Source organism: Phasianus colchicus, chromosome 28 (assembly GCF_987193195.1).
Source record: "Phasianus colchicus chromosome 28, bPhaCol1.hap1.1, whole genome shotgun sequence".
Classification (NCBI taxonomy): Eukaryota; Metazoa; Chordata; class Aves; order Galliformes; family Phasianidae; genus Phasianus; species Phasianus colchicus.
In genome coordinates this window covers 989,223-1,013,549 of record NC_143463.1, presented here as the reverse complement: position 1 = coordinate 1,013,549, position 24,327 = coordinate 989,223, and the positions used below count along the sequence as shown (strand labels likewise).

The 24,327-nt window shown below is 47.0% G+C and overlaps 2 protein-coding genes across 2 annotated transcripts; one reads left to right on the top strand and one right to left on the bottom strand.

Moving 5' to 3' along the window:
* Positions 1 to 76: 76 nt before the first annotated feature.
* On the top strand, positions 77 to 8,924 carry LOC116240198 (kelch-like protein 23). Its single transcript, XM_031610539.2, has 3 exons — positions 77 to 2,922; positions 3,643 to 4,054; positions 6,569 to 8,924. Exons 1-3 carry the CDS (start codon positions 1,944 to 1,946, stop codon positions 6,873 to 6,875), a joined length of 1,698 nt encoding a protein of 565 aa, XP_031466399.1. The 5' UTR covers positions 77 to 1,943; the 3' UTR covers positions 6,876 to 8,924.
* Positions 8,924 to 22,172, bottom strand: LOC116240199 (ceramide synthase 4-like). Its single transcript, XM_090125819.1, has 11 exons — positions 21,643 to 22,172; positions 18,568 to 20,507; positions 17,330 to 17,447; positions 16,340 to 16,458; positions 15,194 to 15,251; positions 14,671 to 14,721; positions 13,854 to 13,946; positions 12,522 to 12,650; positions 12,153 to 12,259; positions 11,464 to 11,608; positions 8,924 to 9,313 (listed from the first exon to the last, which is right to left on the bottom strand). The coding sequence occupies exons 2-11, from the start codon at positions 18,732 to 18,734 to the stop codon at positions 9,239 to 9,241; spliced, it is 1,062 nt and encodes a 353-aa protein (XP_089981945.1). The 5' UTR covers positions 18,735 to 20,507; positions 21,643 to 22,172; the 3' UTR covers positions 8,924 to 9,238.
* Between the last annotated feature and the right edge of the window lie 2,155 nt (positions 22,173 to 24,327).

Sequence of the window (24,327 nt, the reverse complement as noted above, 5' to 3'; positions counted from 1 at the left end):
AAAAGTGCTCTACAGCTGCCATTGCAGGTTTGCACACTTAACAAATCTAAAGAATGTTTGTTCAAGACGACAAAAACAGAAATGACCAGATCACAAGCTGTGCTCATTTCCAACACAGGAAATCAGTGAGAAATGACTGACAGCATTTGGTCTTGATCTAATAGCTTTTCCTGGGTCGGTGCTAAAATGAAGGTGAACTTGAAGTAAGTTAATTCAAGTCAGTATGTGAGACTTACCTAGGAAGCTGTGCCTCGTGTGGTATATTGTGTGTATAAAAGTGTGCTTCTGGATTATTTTAAGCTCCTGTGGACTCATCGTTTGGGTGTTTTCCACAGCTGTGGAAATGCAGCTGTGTCTGTGCAGTCATGCTCCTTCCAACACTTTTCTTTTTTCTAATGTTGCAAAAAATATAGAATAATTTAGTTGGAAGGGACTTTCAGAGATCATAAAGTCCAACTGCCTGAGCTCTTCAGGGCTAACAGAGTTAACTGAGAGCATTCTCTGTGTGCCTCTTGAATGCTGACAGGCTTGGGGTGTGAAACAGCTCTCCAGTGTTTATGCATCCTCATCCTCATGCTGAAGAAGTTTTTCCTAATATTCTGTCTGAACATTCCCTGGTGCAGCTTAGTGCCATTCCTGTGTGTCTTGTCATCAGTCATCATTGAGAAGAGGTTGGAACTTCCCCTCCCCTTACACAATGGCACAATTTCAATAGATAAACTCTTATTTAGTGCTTAGGGCAGAATTTGTTTTCTGGTCCTGGTGCTGTCTTGGACAGTCTGTCCCTGGGAAGGGTGAGGAGCTGCTGGTTGTTGGTAACAGTAACACACCACACCATGCCTGGTGTCAGTTTGGAGTGTGGTGTGTAATGAAGGACCATGGAAGCTCTCTTTGGTGGATTCCAAGTTTTAGATATAGAGAGGGCAGAGATCCACCTGGAGCTGTGTGTCATGTATAAATTCTAGAGGGGGACATGATTCTAGGGTTTCCTGGTGATTAATAGGTTATTTGAACTTCATCACAAGACACAAGACTCCTTTTCTGCAGACATTTGGATAATAATTTCAGAGCGAAGTACATAAAGCTAAGAATGGAGAAACTAAGAAATCAATTTTAGGTGTACATGCACTCCTATTGAATTCATTCCTAAATACAAGTGCATAAAACCGATGTGACAGGAGTGACTTTTCTGGAAATACAATAAGGAACCTCCAGAGAAAATCAGTGCATAGCGCCGTTCTGTTTGCTGAAAGCTGCTGGGAAATGGGGCTGAGACCTCTTAGGATAGGCTCTTTAGGATTAGAGTCCCTACTTCAAGCTATGCAAAGCCTTCCACTTATCACATTGATCTGAATGCTTTGGAAAATCCACTGTGTGAAGTCAGTGATCTGTTGTTTGTACTACAGCTACTTAGTGCATTGAGAGCGGCTAGACGTGTGGCTGCTTTCTGGGTTTGGATGGGGGCTATTTCGTTCCCCCTGTGTTCTGTTGAAGTTTAAAGCTAAATACTGCATGCAGTCTGGAATTTGATGTTAAACTGGCAAAGGATCTAAACTCAGGAACGTTTTCCTGGAAAGTCTCAACCTTTCCTAAGTGTTTGGTTTGCAGAAAGAAAGATAACGTGCATGTTTTTCTCAATGGGTTCAATATTAATCTACAATTTCCTGAAATGATGTTAATGCTCAGAAATGTTTTGGTTGTTCATCTCTCTTCTCCTACTTGGAGAACAGCTCCTCTAATTCACTTTGACATTACCTAGCCAGGGTGGATTCCAATTAAATCTGCCAATTTTGGGTTATGTGGTTCTCCTGCTGTTGCTGAAAAGCAGCACGGAAGGCAGAAGACCAAAGCAGGAGCACAGAAAGCACTTTCTATTTTTAGGACAAGATTGGCTTATCTTGTATCTATCCCAGCTAGGCAGATAGTATTTCCAGCACCCTCACATGAGTGAAGGCTGTGTAAGGACTGAGTTAAAATTAACTGCCCAGCCATCAGCAGCCATGGGGTCTGCACAGGAACCAGAAGATCTGGATTCTCAGGCAGAGATGGTTGCAGACACAGTTCTTGAGGTCGGAGAGAGACTTTTTCAGGTCAGCCGTAGGGCGCTTTCATTACACAGCCGTTACTTTGAAGCAATGTTTTTTGGGGGCACGAGGGAGAGCTCTGAGCACCACATAGTGATCAGAGGGATTGATGCAGCGCCTTTCCAGGCACTTCTTGAGTTCACTCACACGGCCCAAGTGCTCATAGGTCAAGAAAATGTGACCAGCTTGCTGGAGACAGCTGATTTTTTTCAATTTGATAAGGTGAAACTGTTGTGTGAGAAATTTCTGGAGAGAGAGCTGCACGTTTCCAACTGCCTGGGCCTGATGGCCTACTCACAGCATTTTGCCTTTATAGAGCTGCACGCATCTGCCATGAACGTGGCTCTCACCCACTGGGGAGACGTAATGTCTCAGGAGGAATTTAAGGCACTACCCAAAGAAACGTTGATGCAGTTCCTCAAAAGCGATGATCTCTTTGTTCCTCGAGAAGATGTGGTGTTCGACAGCATCATGATGTGGATAATGGAGGACCCAGAAACAAGAGAGAGAGACTTTTTGGATTTGGTGGCTGAAGTCAGAGTCGCTTTTCTGAGTTTGTCCTTTCTCGATATCTTGGTGAAGCGCAGCAAACGCCCTGGGCAGGCAGATACCTTCTCCAGACTGATCAGGAGGTTGGACAGCTGTCCTCCACCCAGCTGGCAAAATGTGACACTGTGTCCTTACACCAGTCGGAGCTACGACACCTTGTATGTCCTGGGAGGAAAGCGTGACAAGGAACAGCAAGAATTATTTCTGTTTCAACCTAAAACGGGGACCTGGCAGGCTTGCTCTCCATTGCAGCGCAGAAACCTCACCCAATATGCAGTGGCAGCAGTAGGTAACTTACAGAGCTGTAACTCAAGCGATGCCAGCAACTGGGACTGAGGAAATGCACGCACTGATGCTTAGGGGTGCAAATGCAGCAAATTCAGCAGCCTCTCCTATGAAATACAGCATACCATTTCTGAGTACAAGTGAGGTTTATTGCTTACTCACTTGTACTCAGAAATGGCCAGAAATGGCTCAAAGAATGCTTTTGTTCTGCATTATGCTGGGAGAATGCTAGATGAGGCTGAATGCTTTTCACGCTGCAGAAGCAGTGAAGGTATCAGACTCTCCATATCAGCTTTATCTGAAGTGAAACTAATGCCTTTAAGCAGCACATCTTTTTGGCTTTGAGCCTTCTTTTCATGGTTGTTTTGCCAGATTGTGATTTATAGTTGCTTTTAAGAAAAATGTACATGTGGTCATCCTTGGAGACTTTGAAGGCAGCTCAAAACCATGGCCTCCCTTACCTGGTGTTGGTGAGTCCCATCTCAATTAGGACCCTGCAAGAGTGATCTCCAGAGGCTGTTTCCAACCAGTACTTCTATGGTTCTCCTCCAGGGAGACTCAGAAGGAGTTGCTGCATCCTGCTGGCCCACATATCAAAAATTACCAACTAATAAAAGAGCAGTAATTTCCTCTGCTTATCTTGCAGCCTGTTGGTACAGCATAGAAAGAAAAGAGCAACTTCCAGCCCTCGTGTAACCGATACTTTTCCTTGCTGTCTTTCCAGGAAGCTTCCTTTTCGTGACAGGAGGATATTTCCGAGATGAGTTTGTGTGGTACAGCGTGGATTGGGTGCTGATCTACAACTGTCTGAGCAACAGCTGGCTGGAAGGCCCGGCCATGAAGAAGTCTCGCAACAGCCACTGTGCTGTAGGTGTAGGGCTCTACCTGTATGTGCTCGGAGGGAACACGGATGAAGGGATCATTGCAGAAGTGGAGCGCATGGAGTTGGTGGACTCCAAGTGGGAAAGCATGAGTCCTATGGTTCAGCCTGTGGAGCGGGGAGATGCGGTCAGTGTGGGAACCAGGATCTACGTGGTCTGTGGCCTGGATGAAAATGGACATGTCTATGATGGAGTGCAAAGGCTGAACACAGAGACAGACAGCTGGGATGTCATCTCATTTTCTCCACTTCCAAGGTAAGAAATAATCCTGTTGGACCTGAGAAGAAGAGAGAGGCTCTGCTGCAGGGATTAACTTTGGTGAAGGGGCAAACTCCCACCCAGCTGCTTTCTCATTTTCCTTCCTCAACAGGGATGGGCAAGATGGAGGACATTATGGTCAGTCCATTAACAATTCCCCTTTGTTCCTCCTTCTTTCTCACACTTTTTTACTTGCTCCAGTATAGGTGCTTCCCATGGGCTGCAGTCCTACAGGATAACTGAGCTCTAATGTAGGCTTCTCCATGGGCTGTAGATCCTCTTAGGAGAACCAGCTCCACCTCTGGAGTGCTCCTCTCCACTGGCTGTAGGGACTAACCTGGAGCATGTTCTCCTCATTCTTCTGACTGTGGTGTTCATGGAGCTGATTTGCTCTTTTTTTTGCCCTTCTCAGCCTTAGTGGATTTTTGCATTGAACACACAAAGACAATTTTACTGTGGAGTTTTATAGATGCTGCATTTTTTATCTTGTTGGAGTTGGTTGATACCAACCAGCATCTAAACACTCACCAGCCACTTGCTCACTCCCTGCCAGTGGGATCTGAGAGAACAGGAGGAGCGAAAGCAGGAATACTTGTTGGGTTGAGATAAAGGCAGTAGAATAATTGAAAGAAAGAGGAAGAAAAAAGAAAATAAGTGATGCAAAGGCAATCACTTATCACCTCCCACAAGTTGACCGATGCCTGGTGACTCTCCAAGTGATGACTACCTCCTCGTTTACCCTCTTTAATTGGGTTTCCAGTTACTCTGACCCCCAGTTATACTTAAAGCAGTGTGAAATACAGAGTCTCCTGGCAATTTCCCAAAAGTTTGGAGCTAAGCTCCTGCAGATTTTAGGCTGACATCCAACTCCAAATGGTAGAGTCTCAGTGAGAGAGGATTTACTGCAGCCCATTCCTCAGTTCCAGGGCTGATTGTGTTTTTTCTTCAAAGGGAACATATTTCCAGATAGACATTCCCTGACTTCTCCTTCTAGCTATTGAATTTTCATTTCTGTGTACTGTTAAGTTTCTATCTATGATGACTTTTTTTTTTTTAATAGAGAAAACTAAAGACAGTTCATTAATGAACTAAATTTCATTAAACTATACATGAATCATGGCTCAATGTTTGGAGAAGCATGAACAAAGAAGTCCTTTTCCATGTTCTGTGTTGTTACAAGGGGAAATTCTCTACAATTTTCATGAGATTGACTTTGAGAGGTGGCTTTATTTGTAGCCATTCTGGATGAACTTTGTTGTAACTGGCAGGAAATAATTCCATATCCACATTGTTATCTCAGATCTCCAAGACACCTTGTCAGCAGGCTGGGCTCCTTGTGGATACTGGCACTGCTGAAGAACTCAAGCCCAACAGGACTCATATACTCTGCTTTACCATTATGAGATCAGAACCTCTTGCTGCTGCCTGTAGTTTCTGTTCCAGATAAAGTAGTCTGCTCCTAGGTGACTTAAATAGATTGCCTTTCCCTTACAAATGAATTCAAATGGATCAAGGGAGCTGTGCCCCGGACTAAAAAAGCATAAATGTGCTCACAAATATACATGTGCACTCAATCACAGGGCTGCTTTGGAAAAACGAAGATTAAAATAATGGTAGTCTAGATAGGACTGAAAATAGTCTAGGCTTCGAATATATCGGTTCCCAGTTATTCAGTTATCTGGGATATACAACAAAATAAAGAATGGAGAAACAGATTTTTGAACCTCTTGAGGTTGAATTACTGAGAAATGGTTCCTTCTGCACCCAGAAGGAATCATGCTGTGCATCAGTGCGGGCTGGGACTGAGCTGTCCCTGTAGGGACCCACTGGAAAAAATGGGGGGCTTACAGTGAATGCTAGCTTCAGTGCAATCCAACCATTGCTCTCATCACAGATGGGGCAAAGTGCATCCAGAGTTGCATTTGGAGTAGTATTGCAAGATGTTACAGTGTTACAATGATTGTTCCCCTTTGCATGGGGTCTAGTTTGGGATTTCGAGTCCAAGAGAGATACAAAGAAACTGGAGAGGAGACTGTGGTGGGTTGTGAGATGGTCAGGACCTGGAGTACAGGTCCTGAGAGAACACACCAAAGGAGCTGGGCTGATTTTTGTGGGTAGAGGCCATAGCTACAGCAAGGACAATTACACAAATGATTATGGTCTTGTCCATAAGCTAAAATGGCATAGAAAGGGGCAATGGCTATAGCTATGGTTTTGGAAGGTGGGCTGGATATTATGTTGGTGTTTCCAAGGAGGGTGTGCATCCCTGGTACTGACCTTGGGGTGTGAGGGACCTGTGGCACTGAGTGGTTTCAAACATTGTCTGCACAAAGCCACAGCTGTTCTGACTAGCATTGGTACCAAGAAAAAGTTGTACTGAAGAAATCCAGAGGTCCACTTCTGTGCTGCTCAGTTCAAATGGGGGTTTTGATACAAGGAGTTAAGTGGCAATGAATATTTCAGGGGACAGATCCTTCTGTTAATTCTCATCAAGAATTTCTCCTCTCTCAGGTATGATCTCTGCATCACATCACTGAATGGTGCTCTGTACACCATAGGAGGGGAAGCTTTTCGATTTGATGTGGAAACAGATGAGTGGACCCACGTGGATGAAGAATGCTTGACCCAGAAATTCTTCATGGGGTGCTGCACTGTGAATGGACAAATTTATCTGCTTGGGCAGAGAAAGGGTAACAGTGCTCTCCCAATTGTTGTCCTCTTTGATCCCTATGTTGATATGTGCCAGGTCATAGACAACAAACTCCCATGTCCCCTTCCTATTCATGGCTGTGTTTCTGTGCGAAGGTTTGATACGTAGGCTAAGTGATGTCAGATCTGGCATAACCACGAAGAAAAATTTGTGTCTTACAGCCAGTGGGAACTGGATTGTATCAAATTTGGTTTGTGAAATATGTTAAATTTTGAAAAGAGATCTCTTTCCTCCCTAGCTTTGTCTCTTTTTTTTCTACCTGGCGATTGATCTTTAAGAAAAAGTGAAAGCTTTGCAATTACACATGAGTTGGAAATAGCAGTCAGTCTTAAAGGCACACAAACTCCTCAGAGTCAATGCTACTCAAAGGGCTGCTCTGTGCTCCGACTCCTCTGCTTCTCTTTGTGCAGTTGGGAGAGACAGGAAAGTCATTGCATCAGATATAAAATTAAAAATTGTAGATGTAAAGCAATAAATGTGTGTCAAGCGAATTTTCAGCAGTACATCTGGGCACATATTACTGCAGGACAAATTTAAAAGCAAAGCAAAAATACAACTGCAGCCAAGCCATAACAAGTATCATCATAAAGTATCATTTTAGCTTCAAATAATCTTCCCATGTTCTGTCAGAATGGTTAAAATTACCTTTATTCGAGCCTAGAGAGCCCCACAGAAGGAGGAGGGCTATTCTGGGTTTGTGTATTTGGGAATGTGATGATAACCACTCACCAATGGGGCAACTCAGAATTCCACTTCCCTCTCCTTGGTCCCCTTTGGGTTCATTGCTTTGCAGTCCCAGCATAAAAATGCCCTTCCCATCCCAGTGGCTGAATGGGGGTGCAAGAAGCTCTTTCATTAAAGACTCCTTTCTTCAGTGTGACGCAGCAACATTGAAATGTCAGCTCTTTCATTTTTCCTAACCTGTAAAATATGTCAGATGCCACGGAAGCATATTCAAAGCCTAGGTAGAAAACAGCTTTAAAGACATCATTTGTAAGTTTCTAATTATTCTCTGTAGACTAAATATGAATAGATTTATCTGCCTCTGAAGCATCCAAGCCTTTGTGTTACTGGTGATGTCAGATCTGTGGCAGGTCTCTGACCAGACTTTCTGATTGATACATGAACTGAGATTGCTGATACTAAAAAAAAAGAATGCATCATTAGAAGTCAAGGTAAACCACTCTTTGGTTCAGGTGCAATTCATTCCTATATAGACTTTAAGTCTTATGTTCTTTCATAAATTCGTTACAAAGTGAATGGTTATCCAAAATAGAGAAAACCCGTATAATATTCCAACAGAATTAATACACTCCTATGGAATATTCCCATTCAGACTAACTTATAATCTCTGGCAGAAAAGCATGCATTTAGAAGAGTTCCAGTTGCTTTCCATTTCAGGAGCATTATCCCAAGGTACATATTGAGTTAAGCAAAACCTTTTAGACACGATCTGTTTCACACCATTCCCACAGCATACACAACAACCATCAGCTGACTGGGCCTTGGCTATGGGAACAGTCCATCCTTGCCCCAAAGCCTGGCCATTTTAGACTACAAAACTGAAAACTTATGTCAAGGTTAAAGCAGGAGCTGTTCCCATGCAACTGTTCTCATAAGGCGGCAAGCAACAGCTGTTGGTGTCTTCCAGAATTACAAGTTTGTTAAATGTTCAACAGTTTCCAGTAAGACTTTGGCTGATAGATCATAAGTGACCATAGAATAGTAGTAAAGCAATGCTCCTGACAGAAGTGAAGAAAACATCTCCTAAAGTTACTTATTGCCTGGAAACAGCATGATTAAATTTAAGAGGTCTGCTCAAAAAGTAATGCCTCCTACTTTATGATGTCAGAAGCGGACATCAGAGGGATGGCAGTAGAGGCTGAACCTTCCCACCAATATCCCATTACATTTTGTTGCTGTGTAACAGATGGCAGCAGAGGGGAGGTCTGACAGGATGGGTCTGACATGGGAGCGTGGATGAAGCAAAGGGACGTCATTGAATTCCTTCATGCAAAACAAATGGCACCATTGACATCCATTGATGTTTACTGAACATTTATGGAGACCAACGAGTGAATGCAGCACAGAGAGGGGAGTGTGGTGCATTTCAGCAGTGGGTCAGGGGTCACTTCCGATGGTGCAGATTTGTTTGAGTGCAGCACGCAGCTCCTGTTCATAATTGATGAAAATGCACAGCTAGTGGTGGAGACTGTGTTAAGAAATAGCATTTTGTAGCTGACAATTTGCTCTATCAAGTAGCGTTACTGTACTCCTTGTATCTGTTACAGTTTCCGTGGAAGAAAATAGGAAGCATTACTTTCAGAGCAGCCAACGTAGATGTTAGATGGTGCTTTGTGTGTATCACTGTGGAGGGGTCTATGAGTCTGTCTGGCCTCTTCCTCCGGGTCCTATTCAGCCTCCGTACTTTTAAGACTCTCTGGCTCTTGGTGTTTGATAACAAACTTGTGCTACTTGTTCTTTGCTGCATCCTCTGCTTCGCTCCCATCGCTTTCCTCAGTGTCACTTCTTGCATCTTTTTTTTTCTGTAGGAAAGAAAGATGGTTTAAATGAGCTGCAGAACCTCTGCTGTGCTGTATTATATAGTCTTGCTTTCGTTCAGAGCACTGATGAAATAACCTGAGAGGTATAATAAAAGTAATAGGTGAGCGCAGGTCCTTAATGTGGTAATTGTCCCTGTATTTGGAAGGCTGAAACAGTCAAGTGTTTCTGTAGCATTTGAATGCACTTTTTGGGTGATCCTGACAATGTTCTTGTAATGTGACCTTCTGAAAACAAGTTTTATTAATATAGTGACTACAGAAACTGCTGGATACGCTGAATGGCACAAAGTGGGCCAGCCTCTAAAGGAGCTGAGCCAAATACAAAGAGAGAGCTTAGTCCTCGCATAGGTAAAACTGAAAGTGGAACTTCTCTCTCATTGCTTTGTGAGTGCATAGCCTAGTTTGGATTTTATACATTGATATATACACTCACAAATGTATGTGCCTGTATTTGGGGTCATAGGGTAAGTCATATTGAAAAGGGACTTCAGGTGATCGTGTAGTCCAACCTCTTCCTCAAAGTGTGCCCAGCTTTGATGTCAGACCAAGTTTCTCAGGAAGAAGGGCACTGCACTGCCTCACGGAATCACTCAGCACCACATTGCAGTGGTTGGAAGGGACCTCAAGAGATAGTTGGCTCCAACCCCCTGCTAAAGCAGTTGCCTACAATAGGTCACAAAGGTAGGCATCCAGACAGGTCTTGAATATCTCCACAGAAGGAGACTCCACCACCCCTATGGGCAGCCTGATCCTGTGCTGCATCACCCTTACCGTAAAGAAGTTCTTTCACATGTTAATACAGAACTTCCTATGTTCAAGTTTTAGGCCATTACTCCTTGTCCTGTCACTGTGCTCCACTGAGAAGAGCCTGGCCTCATCCATTTGCCTCCCACTTCCCTTCAGACATTTATAAACATTTATGAGATCTCCCCTCAGTTTTCTTTTCCCTAGACTGCACAGAGCCATGTTACTCAGCCTTTCCTCATACAAGAGTTGCTCCTGGTCCTTTATCATCTCTGTGACCCTCTAATGGACTCCTAGGAGATGCCCGTCTGGGGAGCCCAGAACTGGACACAGTATTCTGAATGTGCCCTCCCCAGGGCAGAGCAGAGAGGAGGACCGCCTCCCTTGTCCTGCTGGCCACACTCAGTGCAGTACATCCCATTAGATCACAATCCACTCCCTAAGCAACCTCTTCTGCTGCTTTACTGCCCACACCATGAAGTTTTTCTTCATATGTAAATTGAAATGGTCATGTCAGCTTTTGTCTATTGTTTCTTGTCCTCTCATTGTTCTTCCCTAAGAAGAACCTGGCTCCTCCTTCTTAAAAACTTCCCTCTAGATGTGGGAAGGCTTTTAGTGGCTTCTCCTAAAAGCTACCGAGTCCATTTCCCTCAGCCCCTCCTCACAGGTTGTGTACTTCAGCCCCTCACTATCTTGGTGGCAGTTTGCTGGATGTCTGTGTATTGTTGTCACTTTCTTGTATTGCACTGGATGACCCAAATCTGGACACAACAGATGAGGTGTCATGCTATTTGCTGGCTATGCTCCTTGTCATGTAGCCCAGGACTGTCTTGGCTTTCTTTGCCACCAGAGCCCACACTTGATTTGTGTCCATCTCCAAAACACAGAGGTTCTTTTCTGCCCTACAGCCCTATTGTGTTCTGGCAGAGGATTCTTTCTCACCAGGTGGAGGATTTCTGATTTTTCCTTGTTGACCTCCTTGGGGTTACCAACAGCCAAATGCTCCATCTTCCTTGAGCTGTTCCAGGTAGCAGCAGTGCCCTTGAACACATTGACTGCTCCTCATTTTGCCATCATATACAAACTAGATGAAAGTATGCTCAGTTTCATCCTTCAGAGAAACTATTTTTTCTCTTCATCTAATTTAATGAGGGTGCAGCTCAGTGTAAGCTGAAGACGTAACACCAGCAAACAAAATACCCAAGAAGAGAACTGCTTCTCTCATCTTCACCATCAGAGATGCCCATACAACCCTCAGCACGTGACTTCAGTTCTGAAGTTCTTGGGCTGTTTGGTTGGGCAGCCCCTTTTTTTCCCACCCTTTCCTTGCAGGTGTGCAGAACCATGCTGGATCTTGTGGTCATGGAGGAGAAAAAGATTTTTCTTACCGCACCATACAGGATGACACCAAAGGTCATCCGGAGGATTAGATAGGACCAGAAAATGTGCAACAGCTGCAGGATCACCAGGAAAGCATTTATCAGGCAGCTTAGGAAGAACATCTCAAATTTTGTCACATAGTAATGGTATGTGCTGTGGGAGAGAGAGAGCAACAAATGAGAAGAGACAAGACTCCAGCAGGTTGTGTGCCTTCACACTTACAAGAGTCAAGAATCTTTCTGGACAGATATTTGTCTCCTGGGTCCCCTGGGCAGAGATGAGCTGTGCTTGGACTGGGAAATCATGCTTCACTTTGGTACTTTCTTGCTCTGCCCAAGAAACAGACTCTACCAGCTCTGGCAAGCACGTCCCAGGTCACAAAAGACATGCAGTGACTCTTAAAATTGCCAACCATCCCATAGTGTTCACAGACAGGCTGCTGGTTGGAAACCTGCAATGCCTTCCAGGAGCAGCAGGCAGTGCTTCTCCCTGTGTTGGAGCTGGAGCTGGGTGTCTATGACAGCGTGTAACCATGCCAGCATGGGACACAACCACAGCCTGGGGACGAAGGGCAGTTTGTGACTCAAGGTTAATTTATAGCTAACAATCCTCAGCTTTCCTTCTCAGTTCCCCCAGTTCTAACTGGATTTGTCTTTGAGCTTACCTGGAATGTTCTGTTCGTTAAAACATAACTCACATTAGTGGGAAAATGACAAGGCGGGAGCTGATGAACACCACAGCGAAAACTATAAAGACAGCTTCACAGACCCGCTTCCATTTCATGTAATGGAGAACCTTGGCCAGCTGTAGAGAGACAAAGAGCCATATATCTCATGTGGCAGTGTGCTCCTTCTCCCATCCCTCTCCTGCAGGACTGCAGGGATTTCCCATGAGCTGATGGGTTATCAGATTTGTTGGTTGATGTCCCAGTTGTGCACTCACTCACTTTCCCCCAGGAGAAGTAAATCTGATGCTTCCTGGCCCTCCCACTGCACAGATCATGTGTAGCAATGCACTACTGACAGATGTGAGCAGGGAACTGCATTCCTGAGTGAGGGGAACTCACCTCTAGAAGGTAATCAGAGGCATCGTGGACCAGCATGATCATCACCCCAAGCCGTATCAGGTTGGCACAGTAGGATACAAAGATGAGAGTGATGGTGGCAATGTGGTGGATGATCTGTTCCTTGAAGTCCTGTAAGGAGAAGACAGAGTGTCTTGACCTGGCAGTGGGTGTTTGTGGATGGTGCTGCCTTGTTGGATGTGGAAAACACCTCCATGAAGCATCAGCCCTTTATGCTCCTTATTTTCCTCCTATGCTGTACATGGGCTCACCCTTCCATGTATTGAAGAGCTGTGTGTGGTAACCGTAGATGCTTTTGGCCTGGGGCAGGACCTGCCCACTAGCCACAGTGGAGGCAGTGCCTGGACTCCCCAGCACTGCCCATGGAGAGGAACCAATGGGGGTGGCTGGAGATGCTGCGGGTGGGAACGTGCCTTCCCATGTGGAAACAGAGAACCTTGCAACAAGGACAAGACTATACATGCAAAGGTAGTCATATAATTGAGTTGGGAGGGATCATTGCAGGTCATCTAGTCCAAACCTCCTGCAATGAACAGGGCCACCTACAGCTTGGTCAGAATGCTCAGAGCCCTGTCCAGCATGGGGTACAAAGCATGAACCCTGAGTGCTCTGCAGAGGTGATGAGATGCCCAGCTCCAGCTCTGGCCCATATAGCAGCTTCCTGCTGCTCCTGGGAGGCACTGCAACTTTCCAGCCAGCAGCCTGTCTGCAAACACTATGGGATGGTTGGCAATTTTAAGAGTCACTGCATGTCTCCTGGAACATGCTTGCTAGAGCCGGGTAGAGTCTGTTTCTGGGGCAGAGCAAGAAAATGTAATTGTCAAATTAAACAATCATCAATGAAATGAAACTGAGTTTGAACCACAGTTCTGTGCAGCCTATACTGCAAACCAGGGCACGTAGGGAGGGGCAGAGGTGGCTGTTGGGTCTGTGGGTCCCAGAAGGCCAGCACATCCCACTGCTCAGGATACACCATGCAAGCAATACGTGCATTAACAGGACCCTGGTCTGTCCCATCAGGAGGACAGAGCTTTCTGGTTCTGGGAGCCAGAAGGGAAGGGCTACAGCATTGTGCCCACCCAGTGGTTGTCACTTGGCTGGGCACACAGTCCCAGTGTCAGCCACAGCACTCCCCTGGTCTTGCGGGCAGAAAGGCAAAGCTGCTGTAGAGTGAGGCTCAGGGGAGGGAGGAGAGCTGCAGAACTGAGTGTGCCCCCACTCAGATGCTGCCTCCAGGGCTGGGGATTTTCTGGGCATTCCCAGGAGGTGAGTTGTGCCAATGCAGTGGGTTGCAGTAGTGCTGCTGTCACTTACCTTCCTCTTCACATCGAAGGGCAGGGTGACGACCAGTGAGCAGTAGAAGGAGAGCTCCAGCAGGTAGAACCAGCCCAATGCAGGTAGGAGAGGCTGTGACACAAACAAAAGGCAGCATGACAACCCTTGCTTAGCCTTCGGGGACAGGAAAGGACAAGGCTCTTCCCAGGTAAGCACATTCATTCAGACTGCATTTGGGACAGCAGGGCTGTCATATCTACATTGCCCCATCCTCTGTGACTGAACTGTTTGCTGCTGTGCTGGTGGCCGTGCTGAGGGCAGGACAAGTCCCAGATCATCACAGAGGAACTGAGGGGAGCCAGGTTCACCCATTGGACTTTCTGTCCCTATTCCTCTTCAAGAATTCAAGGGTTGTCCTGACTGCCTGGTCCCTTTTGTGGCTCCACATGTGGAGCTGCTTCTAGACAGGCTTATATTACAGAGAAACTCATAGAGAAGAGGTGGCTGCTCAGGGTTGAGGCAGGACAGCCTCCTGCTGCTCCTCATACACACCGCCTGCGGGAGCTGGTCAGAAAGACAGCCAGGTTTTCACTGTGGTTCATGATGGGAGGGTGAGAGGCAACATGCATGGTTAGAAACAAGAGGTGGATCTAAGGGTCATGTGCATCTAATGGTCATTGTCCTCATGACCATTTTCAAACAACAGGACAGGTTGCCTGGGGACATTGTGCAGTTTCCATCCCTTAAGGTCTTCAAAACCAGACTGGAGAAAAACCTGCTCTGACAACCTGCTCTAGCTCATGGCTGGCAAGAAACCTCCTTCCAACCTGAGTTATCCCACTGACTTGCAGCTCACCTGTTGTGGATATCTCAGCCAGCACAAAGTGTGATCCCAAACCCATGGCTTCTGCACAAAGAGAAGGCAGCAGTAAGAGTCCATATCCCTAATAGTGTACATCAACAGCATGAAAGAGCACTTCAGTAAGCATATGGTGTCAGAGTGCTTGTGGTAGAGCCAATCTGCCCCTGACCTTTGCAAAAGTGAATGGCAGTTGTCAATGGTGAATGTTCCACCAAAAGTGATGATACCCAGTGGACAGTGGGTGCAGCCAGGACAAAGAAAAGTGTGGTGACACCACAGCCACATAGCCAGGCCCATATCTGGAGAAGGGGGATGTTCTGCTGGATGCAGATTGGGAATGGTTCTGTGCCACATCCCTGAATTTGTCCTTCTTTTACTCTGAGACTGTGGTCCAAACCCATAGTCATGGCCACGCATCATCTATGGATTCTTTGGAGCGTTCTGGGAGCATCAAACTTATTTTCCATGAATGAGGAACACCTGGAAGATGTCACCACACAGTGATGTACGTACTTACGTCGTATAGGAGAGTCACGCCAGAGAAGAATGATGTGAAATAGAACGTGAATCTCCAGCTAAAACAGAAAGAAACAAAGAGGGAATTATAACTCCCTCTGGAGCTTGGACACCTCCCCAGGCCTTGCCATCACATCCAGCACCCAACTGGAAAGCAGCAAAATGGGTGTATTTAGGCACAAGGGCTGCAGAGTAGAAACAGAGCAGAAGGAATAGGTGTGGGCAGATGGATGTGGGATCCCACCCTACCAGGTGCTCTCCCACCAGCTGAGAAGCCCACGGGGGTTCTGTTTGGACACCGATTTGCAGCACCTCAGCTCTGTTTGTATATGCAGCAATATGCTGGTAAGGCAGTGGGGTACCACAGCTCACCTGGGTTCTGCTGTGCCCAAATCCCAGACGTACACTGCCAGCATTAAGCAGGACGCAGCATCACTCCTGAGGTTTCTCTACCTGTCTCCTTTTGTGATGTGGGAACAGGATTCAAGCACTGAGAAACGTTGTTTTCAGAGAACGAGGAACAGTGGATCTTGTACCTGATTGGAGCCTCTTAGTACATATAGTTTAAAGCCTCAAGCTGAGATCCAACAATAACATGATCCTTTTCATCTGGACACTCCTCTGTCCTTTCTGATTCCATATATTGATGCAATATGCATTAGGATAATATAGGATGAGAGGGAATGGCCTGAAGTTACAGCAGGGAAGATTCAGATTGGACGTTGGGAACAATTCCTTCTCCAAAATAGTGGTCAGGCACTGGAATGGGCTGCCAAGGAGTGGGGGGTCACCATCCTTGGAGGTGTTCAAGGATCATGTAGATGTTGTACTAAAGGACATGGTGTAGTGGGAAATATTGGTGGTAGGTGGACAGCTGGACTGGATGATCGTGGAGATCTTTTCCAACCTTGGTGATTCTATGATTGCAGAATCACAGAATTGCAGGGGTGGAAGAGACCTCAAGAGATCGAGTCCAACCCCCTGCTAAAGCAGTTCCCTACAATAGCTTGCACAAGTCAGCATCCAATTGGTCCTGATTATCTCCATAGAAGGAGACTCCACGACCTCATATGAGAGTGGAAAGTACAATGTGAGCTGCCATGCAGCTCCTTGTTGGAGGTTCCCATCCCCGTGTTGGCCCACCTACCTCGCCTCACAGAACCTCTTTGTAAGTCTGGGATGGTCCTGGGCCCGCCGGTGCCGGAACCAGGTCTGCACTGTTCTGACTGGCAGGCCACTTTGCTTGGCCACTGAGATCAGGTCCTCCTGCAGAACAGATGGGGAAAGCAGCGCTTTGCCTTCCTCTTTCTGTCTCCATGTGGTGGGAGGGGCTGCTTCTGCCCTTCTGGGTCGGTGCTTCCCCAGAGACCACCTCTCTTTGGGAAAGAATTGGATCTGCTGTGTTTGCATTGCTGACCTCCCACATCACTTTGGCCATTCTAAAACTCCAGTGCAGAAATATGTAAACCCAGGTTTGGAGCTTAGCACTGGTTCTCCCTGTCCAATTTTTCCAGCAGTGGGACTCAGTGCCTGCTCTGAAAGTCTACCTACAATTTTTTCACCTCTGATGCATGTTTGACAGATGATTATCAGCTGTGGGTTACAAAGGAAGATAAAATAAGCTTAGTCTGTGATGTGAAAGAAACAACATACTAGCTCACTCAGTAACATCAAATGGAACATCCAATTGTTTGAGCAACAAACAGCCTCAAAAGCACCATTTCCATCATGATTTGTTTCATACACAGTCCCAATTAAAGTGCCTAGCCCTAAAACAGTGATTAAAGTAAGAACAGAGTTAAGCTTGCAAGCATTTTTTTAATTAATTTGACAAAGGTTCATACAAATTTAAGTCAATAATTATTTTATAGATACGGGAATGCATCACTGTGAGCAATGATCCGAAGGACTCTGCTAAAGATAAGGAGCCTTATCCATAGGATCTGCCCACCATGGGGAGATGGCTGCTTTGCTGGGAAAGCCAACAGCTCCTAGCTACCTGCTCGATCTGACACACAACAGACGGGTGGTGCTGGGGCTGTGGCTGCTGAATGCATTGGTGGATGGTGAAATATCTTCTTCCCCAGAATGGTAGTTGGCAATGGGGGAAGGAGGTGTTGGTTGCCTGGGCACTCACCTCCTTTGGGGTCCTGCCCAGCAACTTGTAGAAGCCTTCCAGTGTGGCACTGGGCTGCGCTTTGGGCCTCTGCTTGTCTCTCACTCCCAGCCTCTTGCCCAGGGGCAGAGCTATGGTTCTACGAGAGGAAAGAGAGTTCAGAGCGGAGAGGATTTGATGCCCTCTCCCATCACAAGTGGCGACAACAATAAGAAATATTAGTATTGAGGCCACTTCCTTCTGATATTTTTATCAGCCATCTTGATGAGGAAATTGAGTGCACCCTCAGGAGGTATGTGGGTGACATCAAGTTAGGTGGGAGTGTTGATCTGCCTGAGGGCAGGGTGGCTCTGCAGGGGGATCTGGATAGGCTGGATTGAAGGACTGTCAGAGAAGGCTCACGTTCCAGCTGAGGGCAGGTTTGCTGAGCACAGCCTTCCCACTCCACAGATATGAAGTCTTGCCCTGCCTGGCTGGACAGCTGCATGTCTGCCCAACAATCTGCCCCACTCTCACTGATAATTCCTTGATTTCCCCTCATGTGTCAGTCTCTCATTTTGGAACAGGTGCCCAAAGCCCAGTCTGAATCCATATCCTAAACTCAGCCACATGGATCTGCATCGTTCCCACCCAAAAGCCCAGAGATGGCTGTCAGCTCACAGGCTCTGCTTGGAAGTACCATTTCTCTCAGTCAAGGTAGAACGCCCATCGCTGAGGTACTGCAGTACCTCAACCCTGCATGAACTGGGGAGCTCTGGTGCCAGAAGGACAGGGGAGGGCAGAGGTGTGGAGGATGAAGGAGTGGTTTGAACAGGACGGTCCTAAAGCAGGCTGCGGGAGCCACGGCTGTCCTCTCCTTCTTCCTCTGTGCTGAGAGTGGGGACTCACATGGCATCCTTGGGAGTATCCTCTAACACCAGGCTGACCCCTGGCTCTGCAGTGGCTTCCAGCCCTGATGTACCCTGCAAATGCCTTATTCTGCGTTGCACGCTCCCAGCTGGTCTCTCTACAGAGCCCAATCCCCTCTCTCCAGAGGGACTCTCCACCCACAGCTGAGGTGCAGCTGAGTGATGGACCTGTCTTGTCATTGCTGCCACACAAATGCTTTATGCCACAAAATGCAGAGAGATTCAGTATTTCTGGGAGCAAACCCTGTCAGCTTTATCATGGTTAGGAGATGAGTAAGGGTAAGTCCAGAGCAACCCTGCACAGACAGTGCTGACAACAAGCACAGAAGAGGCTGGATTTGTGGCACCCACCTTTCAAATACGCATCGGATAATGATGAGGAGCAGAGCACCGGGGATGCAGAGCCAGAGGTCCTGAGGCTTTGGGTAGTGTGTGTCCGCAGACTCCTCCATGTCTTCCCAGGTGGCTCCGGGTGGCAGCCAGTACTGGTGGTGCCAGAGCTCCTCCAACAGTCCCATCCTGGTCAAGGTGGTGGACAAAGACAGCAGAGGCTCTGGGACTCAGCAGGCAGATGTAAAACTCGCTCTTGAATCAGGACTGCTGGCGGTCTGGGACACCCAGCCCAGCAACTCGTTGCTCACACTCCGCACCGCACACTCGATCCCACGAGTATGACTTCCAACACCACTTGTCCTGACCTGCCTGTGAGCTTAGAGGTGGGGTGAGATGTCTTGGTGCAAGAAAATAATTCTGTGGGTGTTAAGGAGGTGGATATCTTCAATTGCGCTCCATCACACGGATTACGAGTCCCTTCCTGGTGACAATGTCAGAAGGGACATCTTTTGCTCCCATTTTCTACCAGCCTTTCTCTTCCCAAGCTGCAAAGCCATTGCCTGTTAACCCACCACCCATTCATGGGGCATCTCTAACAATTCATAGCTGTGAAAAATCTATTGGTTTCTCACGGAACCTCAGGTGAGTTTCTTCAGACCTCTGCCCAGGAGTCTTTCTGAATGCCTTTGCAAAGCATTACCAGAGGGTTCTCTCCTCTGCATAAACTCATTGACTCTTTGGGAGAACTCTGGCAGAGAAAGACATGATTTCCTCATACACAACACATGGGAACTCTTTCCCACAACGTTATGTTCATACACGTTTCCAGTAACTCATGGTACATTGTGCCAATCTGCTCAGGCCAGATGTCAGCAGCTCCTCACATTTCCACCTGGGACTTCCATCAATTTCTGACACCACCATGGTTTGAAGCAACAGTGACCCTGCTCAGCTGGTAGCTGAACTCTTTATTGTGTCAGCTCCCTCTTGGCTCTTGGTTGAATGTTATTCCATTGCTGTTTCTTATAGAACCCCTTCACACCCATCATTTTGACGGAATGCAGCCTCAGCAAGAAGACAGTAGGGAAGCCATATGCAGGCAGCACACGGGATTGCTCCAGCCTGATCCCTTCTCAGCCCTTATTGTTTTATGTCTCCTACAGTTTTCCCAGTGTTTTTTAGAGCAGATTACTGCTGCCCTTTGTTTCTCAGTGTATTTCCTGGCATGTCCAGATCAATCTGCCAAGGTTACGAGTCCTTTCCTTGTTTAGACATGACTTCAGCTTTCTGCTGTTTCTTAGGGACGCCCCTGCCTGCAGGCACTGTCTGTTGTACACGTGCAGATGAGAAAAGCAATGTCGTTTGAATGTAGTCATTCAAGTAAAGGTTCCCTTGGGCATACGTGTCTGGATCAAAAAACACAGTGGATGCACTTCTTGCATGTTTCCAGTGTGTGCTTTAAAAACACGATCCCAAGCAGCGCCCACTGGAGCCAGCAGCTCGGTGCCAGCTGCCAGCCCTGGGGCCCAGGCTGTTCCAGTCTCCAGCTCAGCACTGCACAGCTGCTTAAAGACAACAGGAGAGGTTCCCTTTCGCGCAGCTCACCTGGAGCTGAACATTCCATCTCCACTGCAGCTTGATGACATTGCTTGACACACACTTGGTGCGGTGCACTCCTTTCTTGCACACAGGGCTGATAAGGATCAATTGGAAATAGATTCTGCTGTTGCACCCAGAGCTCCATTCGCTCTGCTGGGTTATTTAGTAGATGTGACATGGGGTTTTGCTGCAGGTTTTTACAGCAGCTTCTCAGTTTTGAGGTCTGTGCTGCTCCAAGAGGAATTGTGTCCATGGGTGGTGGTGGTGATAAAGGGATTTGATGCAATGAATCAGAAATACTACCGCAGCACTCACAAACTTCCTGACACCAGAGCAGACAGAGAGAGAATGTGGAGCCACTGTGGGGAGAAAACAGCACACAGAGCTTTGCTGAGCCATAGCAATTTGATGGCAAGAAAAATTCTGCTTGTGATGGGCCGCAGTGATTCACTGCTGCCATGCTCAGTTACACAGTTAAAGTGTCCTAATTCAGTCCCCAAGAGCCCTCCCAAATCCTTGATGTATCCTTTCACAGTGATCAGATTAGCCTTATAATGAGCCTGGGCAGGGCATTCTGCTCCTCAGATGTGTTCTGATTTTCCTTCCCACCCTTCTGAAACCTCATGACAAAGAGGACTCCACATGCATTTCCTTTCCATGCCCCCACAGCTCCAAATCATCCACCAAGCTGTGGACTTCCATTGCTCTGTCAGTGTCATGTCACCTGGACTTCCTCTAGATTTAACACAGAGGTGCCCCAAACTGTTTCAGGGCCAAAAGAAGCTTCACCAAGCAGGACACAAAGGAGGCAACTGTTGCTCTTTTCTGGCCCGGCCTAATATGGCTGAATGCTCTGCAACATCACCTCCATGCATGCTGAGTGTTCAACAACCCTGGCAACAGCACCCAGACGTGTTTCCCTGGTCACCAACCAGCCTGGTCACCTCCTGGGAGTCCAAGAAGTAGAAAAGAGCCCAGAGAGTCAAACCCTTCAATAGTAATTTATAAAGAACTGTTACATTCGGTAGTACAAAACGATACATAACCATTCCTCCTGAACTCATCACCTTCAGAGGAGTGCCAAGATTGTACATGTGGTCCGTGTCCCCAGTTAGCATCAGACTTTGCCAGGCACAGACAAGGCCTGGGCAGTCTAAGTCCCTGCTGTCATAATAGTAAATCTGTTAATAATACGGTATCATAGCTTAATAGAGATTAGATAGAAATCTGTGCCATACCTATTTAACCCTTCTAAGGCATTACAGAATCAAAAGTCTAAAACTACACAGGATATAAGATACAAAATGTCTAAAGGAACTGAATCAGAATCAGAATTGCATCATGACTTCATTGCCTACTGCTTTAAACTCTCGACACATCTAGGCACAGGCCCCAGAATTAGAAGCCGAAGTTAAAGCATTGTGCCATGAAGTTCAGCAGATTTTCTCTGATTCTTCTCCCTCTGAGAACAGGGGCAATCTATTCCCTTCTTACCACAAGCTGGCCCTCCCACTGTGCCAGTCATCCTATATAAAAACATGAGCACTTGACCAGTGTTGGCTTTTAGAATATCAACTTCCTTGTCTCCTCTCTTCTCCCCACACTGTTACTTTCCAAGATAGGATTAATTGATTATCTGACAGTTGAGACACAACTGCTTGGATTTCCTAGCCCCTACAACCATGATTTGGGTGGGGACTCTCTTCATTACAGCCTTTGGAATTCCCCCCTTTGAGGCAACAATGCTGATAACAGAAGGGACTGAGATCCATACCATTACAAAACAGTCACATGGCACACAGCAGCATTTCCTGTAAAAAAATGTTTACTCCTGTATCTTTCCAAAGCTTTTATTCCACTATACACAGCTTCATTGTTATGAGTATGTATGGGGCACTTACGCTCTTGAAGGAGGTGTCCCTGTATTAAGGTTTAGAGTTTCACACTTGCTGTCCATAGTCATTAGTGGCAGTGGGCTATGGCTTCCAGAGGCCATTCGGAATAGATTCCTATCAAACAGCATTAAGCAGTTAAACATGACATTGCCAAAGTTCATCCACTGCTCTGAGTGTTTTTCAAGATCAACATATTTAACACCTGCTATGATACTAATTCAAGTCAAACCACTTTGATCCCTATCTATTTGCCTCAAGGCTACAACCTATACAAAGCTTTTGTTAAAGAAAGACCAAAAACTCCTCTCTGATATCACTGACTGTACACAAAAAGGAATTAAGTTATGCTGGCTGAGCCACAGGCTGAAACTGCTCCTTCAGCCACCTGCCTGCAGCATGCATTTCTGCAGTGTGCTTTTAGCGTTAGTTCACCTTTGCAAACAGTTTGATTTCTGTCCCAATTAAATCTTAACTGTGACCCTGATATTCATTATACAAACAGGTTGAAGCAGCCCCAGATCACAGCTGCCCAGGAGTGAAGACAGCCATGTCAGACTGAAGAGATTCACACTGCTGCTTTGGGCATCACCATGCAGAAGAAGGGAGGAGAAAGGCCGTTCATCAAAATCTTACATTTTCCAAAGGGGACATGAAAATAGCTTCTGGGTGCTGCAAGTCAAGCACTCAGAATCACAGGATCACAGCACAGCCTGAGTTGGAAGGAACCCACAGGATCCCTGAGTCCAGCTCCCGGCCCCACAGCACCACCAAAACCCAAATCCTGGCGGTGTCTCAATGCTCCCTGAGCTCCAGCAGCTCAGGGCTGTGGGGCCTTTGGGTTCCAGGGCACACTGCCTCAGACCCAACTCGCTCTCGACCAGAACCCCCAGGTCTCGTTCTGCAGGCTGCTGTCTGGCCTCTGATCTTCCTATTGTAGCCATGGCCAGGGCTGCACACCCAGGGGTGGGATTCGACTTCATGCTGCTGGGGATTGCCTGTGGCTACAGGTAGGGGATGAAAGGCCAGAGATCAGCCTGCAAGAGACTTGGGGCTTCTGGTTGACAGGTGCCCTGCAGTGCATGGTTCCCTGCACTGATGCCAGGTGAAGGAAGGGGCTGTCCTGCTCTGCTCTGCACAGTGCAGCTTCACTTTGAGCCCTGGGTGCAGGTCTGGGCCCTAGAAAGTCAGAAGGGCATCAAATTGTCTAAAAGTGTTCAGAGGAGATCCATATAATGGCCAACCCACATTCCATATCAGGAATACTATGTGACTGCTATATAAGGCTAACAGATCAGCATCTAATCGATGCATAGTATTTAATCATTGTGTATTTCATTGTGAGCATATATATGTAACATGTAGTTCAGTGCCTTTGAAATGTCAGGTGACTTTGATCACCCATTACATTACTTCTCTCATGAACTGTAAGCCTATCAATGTACAAAAAGAATGGGTGTCTATAAGTGGTTCTCAATGTTCAGACATGTCTCTCTGCTCTCACTGCCTCTCACCCTGTCCTGAGCACCACTGCAGATCCTAGCTTTGTCTGCTTTGCACCTTCCCTCAAGTGTCTACATACACAAAGAGACCCCCGAGCTGGCTGGGGTGTGTAGTGCTGATAGAGTCTCATTGGAGGTCCGATGTGCACAGCAACACCACAGGATGTAGCCCTCACAGCCCACTTGGAGCACAGTGCTGGACGGAACAGAAGCCAGGCTGAGCCTGAGTGGTGGAGAGCCACCCCCAGCCCACATGGTGCTGCGCCATGCTATGCTGTGCTATGCCAGACTGCACTACACTGTGCCAGGTTGTATTATGCCACAGTGCGTTATGCTGCACTGTGCTGTGCCATCCTACGCTATGCTAAACCACGCTGTGCTCTGCTATGCCAAGCTATGCTATATATGCCAGGTCACGCTATGCCATGTTGTGCTATGCCATGATGTGCTATGCCATGCCAGGCCGTGCTATGCTGTGCTATGCTGTGCTGTACTATGCCATGCTGTGCCATGCTATGCCTACCATACTATGCCATGGTCTACCACACTGTGCTATGCTGTGCTGTGCCGTGCTATGCCATGCTGTGCTATGGTGTACCACCCTGTGCTATGCTGTACTACGCTGTGCTATGCTGTGCTGTGCTGCGCCAGGCCAAGCCGTGCTATGCTGCGCTATGCTGCACTACGGCTCGCTGTGCCGCAAAGCACCCACTCCGTGCGCTGGACCTCTCGCGAGAAGTGTGGCACCGCAGCGCGCAGGACAGTGGCGCAGAAAGATGACGCGA

Excerpts from the sequence above, each read along its gene's own strand:
- LOC116240199 (XM_090125819.1), bottom strand. The coding sequence starts at position 18,734 with ATGGGACTGTTGGAGGAGCTCTGGCACCACCAGTACTGGCTGCCACCC. Across the intron at positions 14,722-15,193 it reads GCGTGACTCTCCTATACGAC|AAGCCATGGGTTTGGGATCA; the intron begins GTAAGTACGTAC and ends CTCTTTGTGCAG. Across the intron at positions 9,314-11,463 it reads GTGTCATCCTGTATGGTGCG|AAAAAAAAAGATGCAAGAAG; the intron begins GTAAGAAAAATC and ends TCTTTCCTACAG.
- LOC116240198 (XM_031610539.2), top strand. The coding sequence starts at position 1,944 with ATGAGTGAAGGCTGTGTAAGGACTGAGTTAAAATTAACTGCCCAGCCA. Across the intron at positions 2,923-3,642 it reads ATATGCAGTGGCAGCAGTAG|GAAGCTTCCTTTTCGTGACA; the intron begins GTAACTTACAGA and ends CTGTCTTTCCAG. Across the intron at positions 4,055-6,568 it reads TCATTTTCTCCACTTCCAAG|GTATGATCTCTGCATCACAT; the intron begins GTAAGAAATAAT and ends CTCCTCTCTCAG.